Below are 18,272 nucleotides of genomic sequence, written 5' to 3' on the forward strand. Positions count from 1 at the left end.
TATGTTGCTGAAACTGTTCAAATCAAACTTCCTTTAATGAGGTTTTAAGTGGTTGTATTAATAATCCCTGCGATGAGTCAGTGTTTCAAAAACTCTTATATTAAAAGTCCTAGCCTCATCGTGATGTTACTAGTTGATACTTTCAGCGTTAGTGGCTTTCAGCAGCCGGCACCCATTGCACATGTTATATGCCATTTGAATGGGCGTTATCACTACCATTCTAATGCTTCAGACGGGCCCAACTGCACCTACCACATTGTGAAAGTGAACCTTAACGTTATTAATTGAAACAAAACAACTTTAGATTTAGGGAACAGATTGTGGTTTGGGCTAAAATAAGTGTGCTTGTTACGTAACTTGGATAACAAAAGTACGGTAAAATAAATCAGTGCTGACTTTTGGTTTCACATGGGAGACGAACAGTGGTCTCCCGAGAGAAAGTCCTGTTTTTGTTTGACCCGTCCATCCACCCCAACCTCCCCCTTATGCTGACTTTGTCGCTCTTTATACTACGTCATCTGACTTCCTCTTTGACTCCCGTCATCATTACTTCGGCCACTAGAGGTCAGCGTTGTCTTCTTGTATTTGGAACAGTGTTCAACCATGTGAATAGATAATAACGGCCTTCTGAACCTATGAGTAGGTGTAGCAGGCCCCTTCAAACCCATATCTACAAGGCTGATAACCACTGACAACGCCCATTCAATTGGCTGATAACATTTGAAGTGGGTGCAGCCGATGATGTTAAACTGCTTCCCTTAGTAAACTTGCGGACTATCCACACATCAGTCGAACCTGGCTAACTAAATTGGAAATATTGCATTGTACTTGGATGTCTTGTGAGTCCCGGGTTCGATCCCCGGTCTGGGCAGGGCCTTTCTTTGTGGAGTTTGGGGGTTACATCAGGAAAGGCATCTGGCATAAAACCTATGCCAAATCAAATGTGCGAATCATAAAATCAGATCTCAGATGATCTGCTATGGCGAGCAACCCCTAACAGGAGCAGCTGAAGGCCAAAGGATTGGGATGTCTTGGGACTTGTTCCATCTCAATGTAGAATTAATTTTAAATGGAAAATTTTCAATTTTGACAAAGTTTAAACGTAGCTGCCTCCTGTAGATCAAGAATCTTTGGCTGCACTGTGACGTAGCTTTTGTCTTCGTTGACTGACTGACGAGTTGTTGTTCTTGAGGTGATCTTTCATGATGAAGGTGACTGTTGGACAGTAGATGGTTGAATGTTACTGTCAGGATCCCTGCAGCTCGCTGTTACAAAGTCACGACTCTTTCGTGTGATGAAACATGAAACCTCTTCATCCCAAAAACGCAGCTCAGGTGATCTGATCCTCCTGGCTGCCTGCTCCCCTCCTTCCTTCTTCCTCCTCTCTCTGTCTCCTTTATCTCTTATCTCTCTCCGCCTCTTCTTTTTCCTTTGCTTCTTACCTTCCACACTACTTTCTTCTACTTCTTCTTCTACTCTACCAATGTCTCTCCTCTTTCCTCCCATTTTCTTTTTCCTCTCATTTTATTTCTGCTCATCCTAACTTCTGTGTTCCCTTTCTTTGTTCTTCGCCATTTCCTGTCCATATTTCGTCCTCTCTTCTAGCTGTCTCCTTTCATCCTACCCTCTCCTTCCTCTATCTTTAATGTCTTCTCCTTCTCCTCCCCACTTCTTCCTCCTCTCCTCTCTGTCCTTCATCTCTTCCACTTCCCTTTCTTTTCTCAACCTTTGTCTCCTATCTTCTCCTTTTCTCTGCTGCCCTCCCCTCATCTCTTCTTCACTCTTCTACTCTCTACTCCCTCCTCCCTTCCTCCCCTTCTCTTTTCTCCCCGTCCTCCTCCTCCTCCTCTCTTGGATCTGACGTTCTCAGCTGTTGCACAGGGACTCGGGGCTCCGGGAATGTCACCATTGACGTCACTCAGCATTCCGCACATTCCCACGCCCGGCCTTGCGTAATAGGAGACATCACACACACACACACTCACACACACACACACACACGTATACACTCATACACAGAGAAGAGCACATGTAAAGGGTACCAAAAAAGTACATACAAACACTTAGCATATGTACATAAAGCCGCAGACACATCATCATGTCTCTCTGACTCACTCACACTCTCAGAATAGGAGTATATTCATGCAGACTCGGTGTAAACATCACACACACACAAACAGTATTATGATACAACCATCTCACGGTTCAACAAGAGACAGGTTACCATAACGACGGCTCAATAGTGTATTTTTAATAAAGTTAGAATGAAAACTATGATTTTAATTCTCTTTATTTTAGTAGTTATGTTCAATACTTTTTCTTATAGTTTTTAGTGTAAAATACAAATACTACAACCACTTATATGAAAAAAATAAGCAGATATGACTAGTTGAGAATGTTCATCTGAAATTTTTTTAAAGGGTCAGTTCACGCAAATTCCCCCCCAGAAAACCCAGCACATTTCTTGACACTGACATATTTACGGTGCTGGAAATGCATTTATCATCGTTTTGACTGAGTTTAGTTTAGTCAGTGAGGCTTACTGATAAATTACCACAACTTCATCATCATCATCATAATCATCGCAGTGCTTAGATTTTTGTTGCTTTGTAACGGCAGGAGCGCAACCTCCCAAGCATCTTAAATAAAAGCGGCACGGCTGGCGTTTTCCACACGTTTTAAGACACTACATGTGAACGGCTCATTACAGGACAGAGAAGGAGTTGTTTTTCAAATCTAAATTTCATTTACCTCCATTTTATTGGGATGGAGGCAGAAATCTAAGCAGATAAAAAACATCTGCAGTGCTAGATACCGCTAGGGGTAACTGAGAGAACTGACCCTTTAAGACTGATTTTACATGCTGCATATTGTCACATTTTTGTGTCACAATATATTTTTCCACAATTTATCGTTACACCCCTAAAACCTTCAAACAAGAATGCATCTGGGGTCTAATAAAAATGACTTCAGCGAACATAGAAACACACAAAAATGCATGGGAAATCCGCGTCTATGAATTCCAGTAAAACCATTACTAGTACAATATAGTGTAATCACACACCCACGCAAAGATGCCAGTAATCAAGGCTGTTTCTGTGTGGAGATATGATGTTGGCTTCAGACATGCATTTCAGTCACACACTCACACAGAAACTCACTTTCACGTTCTGTGTGTGTGTGCAACGCTTTTGACTCGAGGTCACAACAAAGCCGCCAGCCTCTTCCATTACCCACAAACATGAACACAACGCAACCAGCAACGGATTCCCATCAGTCAGTGATGGACACACATGCTCAGTGCACGTTACGCAACACACACACGCACACACATGGAGGGTCACAGGATTTCCCAGAAACACCTGACACAGGGAGCGTCAGCTGTGTGTCAACAGGACACACTCTCCCTCCTTCCTTCCTTCCTTCCCTACCACTTTCACTTTCTCCTTACTTCCTCTACATACCTCCTTTATTCCTTTCCTCCACTCTCATTCCCTCTTACTGTATGTCATTCCCTACCTCCTGCCTTCCTTCCCTCCTTCTCTTTACCTCCCTCTCCTTCCCTTTGTCCTTCCTCTCTTCCTCTACCGACCTCATCTCACTTCTCATTTACATCCCAACATCCATTCCTCCTTTTCCCTAGTCCCTTTGTCATTCCCTACCTCTTACTTTTCTTCCTTCCCTACCTCCTCCTCTTGTTCTCTACTCCTTTCTTTCCTACGACATGTCCTCCATCTCTACCTCACGCTCTACTCTTTTGTCCTTCACACCCTCCCTACATCCTTTTCATTTGTCTCTACCTCCATCCATTCTTCCCTCCTACCCGCCTCTTTCCTTCCCTACCTCCTTGCTCTCTTTCTCTTTTCCTACCTCGTGTCATTCCCTATGCCTCCTTCCTCTTTTCCTCTCTTTCTGCCCCTTAGCTCCATCCCTAAGTCATTCCCTACTTCCTTTCCTCTTGCCTCCTCCTTTTTCCTTCTTTACCCTTCCCTCCTTCCCAGTGTCTTTCCTTTTTTTCTCTACCACCTCTTTCCCTACTTCCTGTCTTCCTTTTCAACCCCTCCTCTCCTCTCCTGTCCTTCCCTTTTTCCTACAGTAACACCAGATACGTACTTTTCTTCCTTCCATCCCGACATCCTTCCCAGCTTTTGTTATTCCCTACCTCCTGCCTTTCTTTCTCCTTCTACCTCTCCCTCCTTCTCTTTTTCTACACCTTTCCACATTTCTCACCTCATGTCACTCTTCCTTCCCTCCCTCCTTCTCTTTTTCCTTTTCTCGTCTCTTTCTTTCCTTCACTACCTCTTCTTTAATTCCCTTACCTCCTGTCTTGTTCTCTACATCCTTTCCTTCTTCCTACCACCCCCATTTTATTTTCCTCATCCTGTCCTCCCTACCCTTCCATCCTTGCCCTTCTCCTCTCTGATCCTTAACTCCTTCTTTATTTTCTACCTACTCTTTTTCCTCACATTTTCTGAAAACTCCATTGCTGTTTTAGTCTTTTGTGAAATAATTAGATTTCCATTTGACCAGAATATTACGGATAACTTGTTTGGTTTATATACTGTGTAGGGAAACATAATACAGTTAACTAACCACTAACTTCAAATCAACTCAACACAGCTCTTCAACCTCCTTTTTCTTCCCTCTTCTTTCTTCATTTATATCTTCCCTCTTTTTCCTTCCTTCGCTTCACCCTCAAACTTCTCCCCTTCCTCGCCCACTGCCTCCATCACCCCCTTTTCACTGTTTTCTCTCCTTGCCGCCTTTCTTCCCTTCCTCCCTCCCTTGTTGGAAGAAGTGTAGTGTTCATTTGTTGTTGTTGTTGTCAGGTTTAGTTCATGCGTGTGTCTGTGTCTCCCTGGAGTGTGTGTTACTGAGATGAAGCAGAGTCACATGCCGCTGTCGTCTGGAGGCGGCGTCATGGAGAACTGCTATCACACACACACACTGACTCCTGTCTGTGGATGTGTGTGTAAGTGTGTGTGTCAGGGCTGGGAAAGTCCCTGCTGTCCCCTTCTTATACTTACTTTCACTGTTTGAGTCGAGCTATTCTTTTGACCTCACCAGCACAAACAGGCTGCTGTCTGCTGGAGTCATGATGTCATGACACCCAGAACCCAATCCCATCCCATCACACACTTTTTTAAAAACAGCTTATATGCAAAATCAATAAGCAATACATAAAAAAGAAAATGAGTAGACAGTTTGAAAACTTACGCAGTTAAAAAAAGTATGCACCCCCACACACACAGAGGTGCTGCTCTGCGACTATTATACTACTATACTATCTTTGCTCTGTATTATTATTATTTTCTTACACTAACTGTTGCGTTGCGATGTCGGAGTTTGGAATGTGATCTGTTGTGCAGTTTGAAAGGAGGGCGTGTTTAACAGACGTGACGTTCTGCAATGCCGCCCGTCATGTTGCTGGAATGCACCCGTGAGAAAGAAAAGAGAAAGGCAGAAAGCACAAGTACTGTACACTGCAAAAAAAGGCTTTTTTTCTATTATTAAAAGAAAAATCTGGTGATATTCTATACAGTAAAAACAAGTATTATCTGGTATCTCCTCTGTGCCATAGAGCTCCATTAAAAACACATCAATGAGCCACAATGAGTGACATGTTCCTTCATCACCGTGAACACACACACTGTAGTTTATTTTGACTCAATCCCACATACACCGTCCTGCTGCCACAAATACTCACTAGAGCACCAAATGTGGATTAATCCGCCGCTGAAAATAGTCCCCAACAAATGCACTATTTCCTCCTGTTTGAGAAACGTTTGCTGAAAACTTCAGTGAGCAGCTTTTTTCTGAAGATGCTGAGCCTTTAAATATAGAAATATATCTAGTCTAGTAGTATATCACCACCGTATCCTTTTAAATCCTCAGTCTTATTCACTTACGATATGTGAAATGTGAAATGTGAAAAAATCTGCCATTGCAGTTTGATCATTTCAACCTGTTTCAATATAAATCAAATTGTTTCAAGAACTTTTAAAGAAACAAAGTGTCATTTTTCTGCTCTGTTCTGTCTTGTTTCAAGATGCTGACACTTATTTCTATTAAAGGCCTACAGACTAATTGGTTTGGATTTGAAATCTGTTTTATAAACACAGTGCTAAAGGGGGAAAGAAGGCCATATAAACATCAAATCTTGAGAAAGAAAGGCTCTGCACACTCAGGTTCAATGTAGGTATTCCATCAAAAAGCAATTTCAGTTTTATCTGGGAAAATGTTTGACAGAAGCCAATTTTCAGAGCTTATAATAACATGCAATTATGCTGGCACACATGGGAAATGCACTTCACAATTGTAGTCCAAATACTGTGCCAATAATGGTGATATAATGGAAGCTTATTGAAATGATGTAACTCGCTTTGACAAAACAAGACTTTTAGTCCTCAATAATCGTCAAAACTGACTTCATAAGAAGGATATTTTTTGCAGTGTAAGATGTGAAGAGTTCGGGGACATTTGTGTGTTTTTCATCGAGCGCCGAGCCGACTGAAACAAAAGAGGAAAGACGCAGAGACAAAATAGTTCTGGAGTGAGTGTGACACGGTTTTGATGTGAAAGAGCTGCAGAAAAGTGAGAGTGCCGCCAAATAAACACAGTTTGAGCTGCAGAAACGATGAGGAGCATGTGGTGCGACAGAGCGATAATGAGAACATACACGGGCAGACATCAACACACACACAAAGAGTTGAGTATACACACCGAGGCAGACGAGCACAGAGTTCACAGGTAGACACAGAAAACATCAAAACAGACAAACACACAACCTCCTCCATCCCTTCCTCTTCACTAAATCTCTCTGCCTCTCTCTCTTTCTGTCTCTCCAGCTAACGGCTACATCAGTGCCAGGGCCTCCCCGGGCCTCCTCTCCGTATCCAACGGCAACAGCCTGGGGAAAGTAGTCCCGGCTAAGTCTCCGCCTCCGCCCAGCCCTCAGATGGTCAACAGCCGCAAGCCGGACTTGAGGGTCATCACCTCGCAGGGCGGCAAGAGCCTCATGCAGCTGGTGAGGAGAACACAACTACGGCAGTCACACGGGGACAAATGATGGGTCCAAACTCAAAAATATAGTCGGAGCTGAATGTGAATAGCACTTTAACTCAGAATTACTCAAGGTTTGGTAAAAATTTCACCATAAACTATGGCTCATGATGAAGCAGTTCACGGATTAAAGCCTTTTTATTGGTCAACGGTGTGCTCCACTTGAGCCAATCGTGGTTAAAAAAAAAAATATTATTTGTGTCTTGGTTCCTAGGGTTAGTCAGCTATCTGTCTTTTTCCCTTCTACATATTATGGTGATTTTGACATTTTCTATTAGTACAATGGGCCTGGTGAAGAACCAACTGGTCGTATTCAACATTTTTCTCCTATGTAGACTTTTCCCTGGTCGTTCATATAAGTCATGCACAGATAGTCTGCCACTCTCAGCAGGGAAAAACACTTGTTTAAATTAGAATGAATTTGGGGTTTAAAGGTACAGTGTCTAGGATTTGGCGACATTTAGTAGTGTGGTTGCAGATTGCAACCAACTGAATACCCCTCCGCTCACTCCTCCCTTTCCAAAACTGCGGTAACGTGAGCCACAGAGTGCAAAACCAACGCCGTTCGCCTTCCTCAGAGGCCATCCATACCATAATAACACTACTTTAGGAGCAACAGAAGTCAGACGGCGGCTGGCGGTACCACGGTTTTGCACTCTGCAGCTCACGTTGCTGCAGTTTCACAAGAGTGTCAGAAAACTACGGTGGCCTTCAGGTAACCTACAAACACTAAAGGTTCTCTCTAGAGCCAGTGGTTGGTTTGTCCGTTCTGGGCTACTGTATAAACCTGGTGGACTCCGTGAAGAGGACCCGCTCCCTTCCCTAAAAAGCTAACGTTAGGCTATGAACGAACTACACCACAGTCGCATGAGCGTGAGTATACACAACGAGGCTGTAAAGGCGGACGAGTTGGCCTGATGACGTTTAGTAGTCTCATTTAGCCACTTGTTAGCAACCGCCTTTTTTAAGACCCATAAAAGCTTCAAAATTCACAAGTGGAATATTTACTGAGGGGAACCTCCTCTGTTGCACCCGACAGTGTAACATCATGGAATTTATTTCTGTGACCGCTTTAGCAAGACCTTTTTTTGGTATCTAACTTCATGCCTAGCCATTCCACCTTTATTTCTGTCACAGCACGGCTTTGTGATGACACAGCGGTAACGGCTTTAGGAATATTTTAATTGTTTTGCGTCTGACTACTAACAGCTAAATTTGTAATGTTTTCCACTACTAATTTGGGTTATTGCTGAAAAGGATTTTCCTATTTTTGGCTCGACTTCTCCTACATAAAAATTATTAGCAGGAATGTCACAATAAAGGATAAAATCAGCTCAACTTTAAGAATGAAAGCTAGATATTTTTCAGCAGTGTCTCTAAATCTATGTCCAGATTTAAAATGCCTCCTTTCTGCAATATCAATTAATTTAGATTTCTGCAGCCTTTAAACAAAAGGAACTAAAGTTATGTATATACTTGGCACTTAGAAGAACATTTAATATTTATTCTATGTTGTAGAAATGTGGATATAACTCCTTTCTGTTGTGCAATTCAACATCTGGATCCAGTCGTTCTCTTTCAGTCAGCCATCGATCTGCTTGGCTGCATTTTGATTTTATATTCGAGGAGTTAAACTTTAGAGTCGACTGTGCAACACTGCTTGAAAACTAGAGGCCCTGTTTTCAGTAACCTCAGTGTCAAAGTATCACTAAACATAACTGTTAGCCACACCTCTTAACTAGAAGATCATAGAGATGTTCATATTTTACTACTGCAGTTAGTTGTTGCAGACACGTAACCGTCATCTGTTTTTTACCCCCCCTCCTCCTCCTCCGCCCGCCGTGCAGACAGAGGAAGAGCTGGAGTTGGTGAGTGAGGTGAATAGACTTCTAGACTTCTAGCCTCATGGATGTGGTGTCGAACTCTGTGTGATCTCACTGAGCATGAGTGTGACACCCCCGGCGAACGCATCCCATCAGGGTTGACTCATTGGTACCGGTGCTATGACGAGAGTAGAAGAAAAGAGCAGTTAGAGCGTCAGAGCACCCGGTGAACTCGGACCAGCGGACGCACGGTGGACCAATCAGCTGGTGGCTCTGGTTCCTGGAGGATTCGGACTGTAGCGTTCAGGGTTCACTAAAGGCTCGACCCCTTAGAGTCCCATCGCTGCTGTAGACTTGAGTGAAGTCACGAACACGAGGACTTGAGACTTGACTTGGACTTAACTGCTGTGAGATTTCACTTGCTTGACACTTGACTCCAAAACAACTTGACTGAACTTCAAAGAAGTTTCTACTTGGTAAAATCCCAGAACAATACAGAATAATAAGACAGGAAGCTCCTTGCATATTGAATCCCTCTTCATTGAAAGCACTTGGTCTCAATTATGCAGAAAAACACTATCGGAGTTCGCGAGTGATTAACAGCTGCCTCCGTTGAATGAACAGCCAATAGGAATGCTCTCTCTCTCAGTGAAATGACCTGTGATTGGCCAAAGTCTCCCGTCACGGGCTAGATTTTTTAAAGCCTGAAAACAGAGCCATGAGGAGGTGCAGAAGTCTAGTTTTCTCTCAGAACACTTGAATTACAATATGCTGAAAGGTTATTATGAAATGTTTGCCCAATGATGCCAAAAACATTCTGCCTACTGCAGGTTTAAACGAATAATTTGAGTACTTACTTGCTTTTTTGCAGAGAGTTAGATGAAATCGATATCACTCTTATGACAGTATGGTAAATATGAAGCTACCAATCAGCAGCCAGCTAACTAAGCTTAGCATAAATTCCTTTTTTTAAGGAAAGAAAAGCTTAAAAACACCTCTAAAGCTCTCTAATTAACACATTGTCTCTCGTTTGTTTAATCTGCACAAGAGCCGAAGTGTAAAAATGTGCCAAACTATTTCTTGGCTGGGACTAGCATCATGCTTAGTGTACAGACGTGTGAGTAATATCGATCTTCTCAGCGAACTCTTGGCAAGAAAGCAAATTAGCATATGTCCCAAAATTTCAAATGATGACTTTCTTACTTACTTAAAATACAACTCTTAGTACCATAAATTGTATACATGAATGGCTTTAGTGGGAATCAGCCATAAACCCTGATTGAAGAGCCAGAAAACTACACGTAAAAATGTTGTATTTTGTGACATAAAAAACATTCCAGAAATTATTTTCTAAAAAAGGCGAAGTGATAAAACCTGTGTGCGTTTGTATTGTGCCAGTACAGTAGAGCTTAAAGTGACATTTGCGCAGCACAAACAGTCTATAGGGGGAATATTGAGGGAACCGGAGCGACCAGCTGACTCTCTGCTGTGTGTGAAAGCTGCTCAGCATGTGCATGTTTGGTTTCATCTGAGTGTCGACGCTCTGGGGATCAGAGTGAAGACGGATCACAAAGTCTCCAACCTGGAACACAGACGGACATGTTGGGAGTTCGCCACGCTGACCCCTTCACATACGTGCATGCTGACATGTGTTCATGCATATTTCTCTGCATAAATACACACACGCACGCCTCAAAACAAACACCTCATATTGTATATTCATTCCTCGCATACCGTTCTGCACACGTTTACACACACAGGTTTTCAATAGAAACACACTCATCCCCGCTCATCCCTCCTCTGCCTTGTCGATGCATGCGTTCCTGTCAGCATGATTCTCCAGCACAGCGCTGCCTCTCATAACACCTTCCACCGTGACGCCACATAACACAAGCGCCCCAGGCCCTGGCGACAGCGTTGCCGTGCCAACGCCGCCTCGAGATGCGAGACACTTCTCATCTTGCACGCAGATGTTAAAGTGTCACCGAAAAGTTAAAACACCTCAGAGAGAACTGAGGTGCTTGGATTTTCTCTAACAGGGAGCAGAAGCGCTTCTGACTGTGGCACGATGCATAAAACATCTTCCACTGCCCTGCACAGGCAACGTGGAGTGATGCAACGGCTCATTATGTCAGTCTTTAGTTATTGCCGCTCTGGTGGATTTGTTTTTGAATATTATTCTTTATTTAGCCTGCCAATAAAACTTCAAATGTGGCAGGACAACTAAGGGCTGAAAGTTGATTATAGTCGCTGCACTTTGGCTTCGTTAAGCTGAGGGTACAATTAAATCACAGGATAATGCATTTTTATTTCAACTAGAAGAAGAACAAGCTGTGTTTGTAGTGAAATATTTCAGTAGTAACAGCGTAATTAAATTGTTCTCAGTCACATAACAAAGTCTCTGCATCCACTCTGCTGTACAGTGGAAAGCACATGCTAACCATTATAATCATTGCTGTTGAAAATGGATGAAGTCATGTGCCATGAACTCCTACACTCAGCCCATATAAGGAGAAAAAGACGCCATTCGTTGTGAAACAGAACCAGGTTTTCTCACGACAGGGAGCCGCAACACTAGATTCAAAAGATCCAAGACAGAAAGAGTTTGGTTGTTAATGTTTCAGCAGCTTTCATCAGATTATTCCCACAATTAAACTTTTCAAATCTTTAAACCAGAATTCATTATCATTTTGATACCAAAATGTTTCACATATAATCTCACCAGTGCCAGAATGTCATTGGAAAACTGTACACAGAGGAGATGCAGATAATTATCTAAGGATTCCTTCCATTGGATTTGTTTTTATTAGGGCTGTCAATCAATTCAAATATTTAATCGTGATTAATCACATGATTGTCCATAGTTAGTTGTGATTAATCGCGCATTTCTTATCTGTTCAAAATGTACCTTGAAGGGAGATTTGTGAAGTATTTAATACTCTTATCAACATGGGAGTGGGCAAATATGCTGCTTTATGCAAATGTATGTATATATTTATTACTGGAAATCAATTAACAACACAAAACAATGACAAATATTGTCCAGAAACCCTCACAGGTACTGCATTTAGCATAAAAATATGCTCAAATCATAACATGGCAAACTGCAGCCCAACAGGCAACAACAGCTGTCAGTGTGTCAGTGTGCTGACTTGACTATGACTTGCCCCAAACTGCATGTGATTATCATAAAGTGGGCATGTCTGTAAAGGCGAGACTCGTGGGTACCCATAGAACCCATTTTCATTCACAAATCTTGAGGTCAGAGGTCAAGGGAGCCCTTTGTAAATGGCCATGCCAGATTTTCCTCACCAAAATTTAGCATACATTTGGGGCATTTAATTTCCTTCAAGACAACCTAGTGTGACATGGTACCAATGGATTCTTTAAGTTTTTCTAGTTTCATATGATGCCAGTATCTTCACTCTAGCTTTAAAACTGAGCCAGCTACAACCTCCTTAAAAAAATAAGTGCCGTTAAAACAAATTTGCATTAACGCATTACATTTCTTATGAAATCACACTGCTCTTTATTTAGCTGGAGACCCCGTAGAACTGCCATGTGGCCTCCTGAGAACCTCCAGATCCCTCTGTAGCGGTAATCACCTCCTCCACTTCCCGTCTCTCAATGTTCAACCTCCTCCCTCCATCTCTATGTCTTCCCAGAATGCTCAGCGGCTAGGTGGCTCCCAGGTGGCGCAGTCGCTCACCACACCAGTGGTCTCCGTGGCAACACCCAGTCTCCTAGCGCCCTTCTCCGGCATGCAGACCGGCTACAACACTGGTAAGACCATCTGAATCTGTCTGTTTACATCAGGGCAGGAAAGGCAACACTACGTCCACCAGGACGGAATAAAAAAAATGGAAAAGATGCAACATCAAGCCAAGTAAAAGATACAGTATGTCATTATGTCGTAAAATATCTTAAGTGTCATATAGAAATACTTGAAAACCTCGCAGTGTGATGCCACAAACCACTATGAATATTCACTTTGTTCATTGTGTGAGAGCTTCTGGAATGATTCCACTTCAAAGGTCTCCATTAATATGGATTAGCCCTGATTAATATTGATGCACCAGAAAGTTGTATGATGTAAAACAATCCCCCTCACCCCCTCCTCTCCACCTTCTTTCTCTTTCTTCCTCCCTCCATCCCTTAATCTCAGAGTACCAGCTGACGAGTGCAGATCTCACAGCGCTCCAGACGTTCACACCACCGGGGCTGGTGCCTGGCAACATGGCTGCCTGGCAACAGCAACAGCAACCAGCAGTCTCCCAGCAACAACAGCAGCAGCAGCAGCAACAACAGCAACAGTCCCAGCAGCTGAGCTTGGCGTCGCTCAGTAACTTGGTGTAAGCTGCTTTTTCTTCATTCAACTCATAAATTAGATCAATTTCCTGACCTTTGACCTTTTCCCGTTAAACATCCGACCACTAGACTTTTTATCAGCGCCATGCAAGTCAGCTGATTCAGTACACCAGCTGGAACACGTAGACATAAAACACTTGAAGCACCTCTCCCATACGGAGCTGTAGCATCACCCCAGCTGTGGTTGATTCATCTTTGTGGTGACCTAGATACTCCCACCCCCCTCAGCTCCGACTCCCACTGGAGTCCCACTCTGATTTAGCTCCTGGTAGCGAGGCTAGGCTGCTAGCTGTGTTATCCGGCACACAGACACACAGGATTTGAAACTCTAAAAGCTGGATTGGCTCGCTACCTCAAAAGAAGAAGTTTTTACTGCAATGCTCTTCTTGTTTGGCCAACTAGTAAATGATGGCGAGGATGTGATGTCAGTTTTAGAATAAAACCCCAACAGGACGCTGGTAATCTTAGTGCGCTATCACAAGCCAATATTTAGTCTGTTTTAATCAAACTCTGGTGCGGTTCGTTTGGGTAATTGTGAACGCAGTAATTGTGAACGTAGTAATTGTACGCGGCACGGACCAAAACAACCCCTCTGAGACTGCTCGTGATAGGCCATTTCCAAGCAAACCAAAACACAGGCTGCCTGCGTGGGCATTTGTTGAGATGGACAAAGGTAAACAACGGGTTAAGGTGAAAGTCCACAAAAATAGTTACATGCGTCATTTGAGATCAACTGGAGGAGAAGGGATTCGTGCTCATAGCAGATCAGTGACGAGTCAAAGTGGAAAAAACAGCAACAGATCATAAGTCCACGATTCCCTGCATAGAAGTGGCAGCTCTCTAGACAAAATAGATGAACTTGCAAGTCAATCAATCAATTTATCAATTTCACTTAGATTTGGACTAGCCAAGCAGACTATGGCTTGTGAAAGCGCCCTTAAGGGTCCCACTAGTCCACCTGAGCACTTCCAAAGTGCACCTCCAGCTTTGTCAAATTCCCTATTATTAAAGCAGAATGAGCCCTAACCCTACTTTTGATATAGTAGGTTTTTATTTTTCGCCCCATGCTACTGCGCCTTCGTCCCATCCACACAGGTGTTTTCAGTTCTTTTGGCTGGTTAGTCTCTTACTCATCAGGACTACAGGCCTTTCTTAATACAGAGTACGAGCTCACGTTCACAGCAGATTGAACAATAAATAAACATTAGACAAACCAATTCAGCTTGAACAAATATTTTATCCTTACAAAACATATTACATGTTATGTTTAAAATACCATGGAAACGGAGATAAGACTGTTCTCCTCAACATGACGATGGACGTTGACGTGGTCATCTCAGCAGTCACCCTGTTCTGGGAAAGAAGTGAGATAACCAGCATGTTGGCTCCCAAAGCATCCTTGATAAAATACTGTTAAGATTGAGAAGAACTGAAAACACTTGAGTGGCTGTGCAGGGCCATGAACGTTCAGTGTAACCTGAGTTGATCCTAACAAGTTACTGTAGTAAACATCTCTGAAGTGCTTGGAGTTCCTCCTCTAGTCTTGGCTCTTTGCTCCTCTGAAACATAATTTCAACTAAACTCGCTGAACCTTTATATTCCGGTTGTCTGGTTGCACTGGAAACTGGAGGCACCTCAAGTCAAGTCTGTACAGCTTCTCTGAACATTCAGCCAATAACACACAGGAAACAGATGCAATAATGAAAACATTTCCTGAAAAAGGAAATGAGCTTTGAAGTAAGTAAAAAAAAAAAAAAAGCGCTGCAACCACAGCTGGAAAGATGGGTCATATGTCAGCTTTACTGCTTTTTATCAATGCAGCTTTTCTGTTGGTATAATGTCTTTATTTTATTTTATTTTATTTTATCCTATCAGTGTTTTTGTGATAATGTTACTTCACACCTTATCAATGAGGTGTTTACAATATTGTTCCTACTCTCTGTGAGCACATTACAGGTAGGTGGGAGCTGCCTTCAGTAAAAATCTCACATCTCCAAAAGTTTAAATGTTTCCAAATGATCTCCAAATCTAGCCGTGGCTGAGCGCCATCAGACACACGTGTGTCGTAGCAGTTTAGTCATTAATAGCGCTCAGTCTTTGTGTGACCAGTGTGGCTGTGCTAGGCTAACCTGTGGATGGGGGAGCGGCTTGTAACTGGCTCTTGTTTTGTCCTCCCTCCCCCCTTTTTCTCCACAGCATGTGGGGTGCAGAGAAACAGAATGCAGAGATGGTTAACTGCATCTCCAATTTTGCTGCTAACCTGAGGTGAATGACATGATAGCATCTAGTGCGACGCAGCTCTGCCATGCCTGTTATCTGTCAAGTTATTCTACTCCTCACAGGCTCATGCAGCTATGAGCTGAAATGAAATTACAGAATCGATGCAATTACACGACAGACATGACACCAAAAATCTTCTTTTCTTTCCATGTGTGTGTTGAACGTGATGCCTGTTGTTGCTTTGCTGTGTCTGTACTTCATCGCTCCTTCAGTTCCGTCAAAGCACCAGACTATCAGTCTACTAGTGTGCTTGTAAGAGTCTTCGTGCCACCTAAAGCTCAGATCTGAAGCGCTTTGGAAGTGTCATGCACAAAGAGGGAGACGCTGCAGTTTGACAGCAGCGGTGCCTCGCTAGCTTCTCCAATGAAAGGAGTCTCTGGGTGCTGCTTTCAGTACCAAACACTGGCCCAGTGCACAGCTGTGCGCCACTCACATGCTTACTGCATTAAAATTTTACTGTTCAGACATTTAGCTGTCGCTGTCAGCTGACAGTCAGACATAGATTTCAATTCCTCAGACACAGTAGCACGACTAAAAAGAATAATTTAGACATAGCTTAGCTGTCAGAGCCAGTTATTTAGATAGATAAAGTTAAATGGATTCCAGTATGGAGTTTGATAACCAGTTAACACTCTTGGGTCTGCTCTAATTATGGCAATAGTTGGTAGCTATACACAAAATATGAACTGAAATAAGCATTTAACATTTGTCAGCCCTCCTATTGCTGATAACCTTCTCTTCAGAACAATCTCAGCGACAAATATATCTTTACATAAAGTTAATTTAAGAGTCAGTGCAGCTGCTCAGAATCTCCATCACAAAAAAAAAGAAAATTAAATATAACAGAAACGTGTTAAAAAAGACACTTGAAATAATGCGAGCTGTCAGCAGTGAGAGTGTTATTTGTTTCTCCGTCTGACAAGCTGAAAATTGTCCATGAAAATATGATAATAGGTTGTTTGTTATTGTATACAGCAGCTGCGACTCCGGGGGGTTGAGCAGCTTTGAAAAAGCAGTATAAAGTTAACACTCACCAGCAGCACATGTACACAGCAGAGCTCTTTATATCGCCTTGTAAATGTTAACAAATGGATGTCCAGATTGTATGAAATCGTTGAGCAAACAGATCCGGTAAACCGCTCGGAGAATCTGAAGAAGCAGCCAGCACTCACTTCTTTGCCTGAGGATTATTAGCCGAAACAACCCAACTACTGTTTCTTTACTGGGGGCAATAAAGAGCCGTTAAAATATAAGGTACTGAGGAAAACAAATCTTTAAACTTAAGACTCGCCATGGGCTTTGTGAACATGTGCAGCACTTTTGCTTTTTGCTATTCCATTGACCAAAAACGTAATCGAGAAAATAATCTGTTAATTAAAGGGATAGTTCACCAAAAAATCACAAATACATATTTTATCTGTTACCTGTAGTGCTATTTATCGGTATAGATTGTTTTGGTGTGAGTTGTCGAGTGTTGAAGATATCGGCCGTAGAGATGTCGCCTTCTTTCCAATGAAATGGAACTAGATGGCATCCTGCAAAATACATTATGTCTCTTTCCAGAAATCATGACCCGATTACTCAAGATAATCCACAGACCTTGGTGCATTTTCATGTAGGAACTATATTCTACCATATCACCGTGTAGAAGGAAGCGTGCATCTACTCATGGATAATATAAGAAAAAATATGTACGGTAGTCAACGGCGAGAGACAAATATTTTTTTCATACAGTTTGAATTGTGCTATGAATTACACACATGATGTTTGTCAATTTGAAACAGAATTTTGAAATTCAAGAAAGTCTCAGTTTGTCATAGTATCATTTAGTTCTGTGTGAAACCGCTCAGTGAACTACGTCTCTCGTCTCACACAATATTCGTCACCAACACTAGCTAACTAGCTAACTTAGCTATGTTCCATGCACAAACGTTATCTTACCTGATGTGGTTTATCCAGCGACTCCAGGTCTTTTTATCAGCCGGGAAGCGAAAGAACGATCAGACTTGTTGCTGGTGTGACTACATCCCAGAACGAAACACACAGGCATCGTAGCTTCAGAGAGAGAGACGTCACTTACGCAACTTTTGGGTGTGTCGTCTTTCTAATTGCGTATTTTCACAGTCTTATACTTCAATAGTTTTACAACAAACTTTCTTGACGTGCAAAATTATGTTTTTAAATCGACAAACATCATATATGTGATTCATGGCGTGATTAAAACTGGATCAAAAAAATACCTGTCTCTAGTCATTGACTATCGTTTTATTTTTTTTCCTCTCTATAAACTCTAAACACGAGCCTCTCATCCATGAGGAGATGCACGCTTCCTTCTACGCAGTGATACAGTAGAAAATAGTTGTTGCTCACAACAAGGTCTGTGGATTATCTTGAGTAACCGGGTCATAATTTCTGGCAGGAGATATTGCTGTTGAGTTTTTTAATGTATTTTTTTTGGCGCTTTGAGCACCACAAGCCAAGTGCCATCTACTTCCACTATATTACAGAAAAGGCAGACATCTCTACAGCCGATATCTCCAACACTCTGCAACTCACATCAAAACAATCTACATTGATAAATAGCACTACATGTAATATGAATTGATTTTGGTGTGAACTGTCACTTATTCCAATGATGGAAAAACAGGTTAGTTGCAGCCGTAGTTATACGTATTATAAGATTGCATTCAGTGTATCTGCTGTGCCCTAAAATAGCCTTGGCATTCTTTAAGACATTGG

At 42.3% G+C, this 18,272-nt stretch overlaps 1 protein-coding gene across 11 annotated transcripts in view; it reads left to right on the top strand.

The window, feature by feature from the left end:
• Positions 1-18,272, top strand: part of mef2d (myocyte enhancer factor 2d) — a 115,635-nt gene that overhangs the window by 86,155 nt on the left and 11,208 nt on the right. For 5 of the 11 annotated variants that reach the window (XM_037785176.1, XM_037785177.1, XM_037785175.1 and 2 more), the window contains exons 7-11: positions 6,849-7,027; positions 8,910-8,939; positions 12,551-12,668; positions 13,051-13,237; positions 15,450-15,518. In XM_037785176.1, coding sequence (XP_037641104.1) covers positions 6,849-7,027; positions 8,910-8,939; positions 12,551-12,668; positions 13,051-13,237; positions 15,450-15,518 — 583 coding nt within the window. The remainder of the gene's footprint in view (positions 1-6,848; positions 7,028-8,909; positions 8,940-12,550; positions 12,669-13,050; positions 13,238-15,449; positions 15,519-18,272) is intronic. The other 6 variants (XM_037785183.1, XM_037785184.1, XM_037785185.1 and 3 more) reach the window with 4 other exon arrangements.

This window comes from Sebastes umbrosus, chromosome 11 (assembly GCF_015220745.1).
Source record: "Sebastes umbrosus isolate fSebUmb1 chromosome 11, fSebUmb1.pri, whole genome shotgun sequence".
Lineage (NCBI taxonomy): Eukaryota > Metazoa > Chordata > Actinopteri > Perciformes > Sebastidae > Sebastes > Sebastes umbrosus.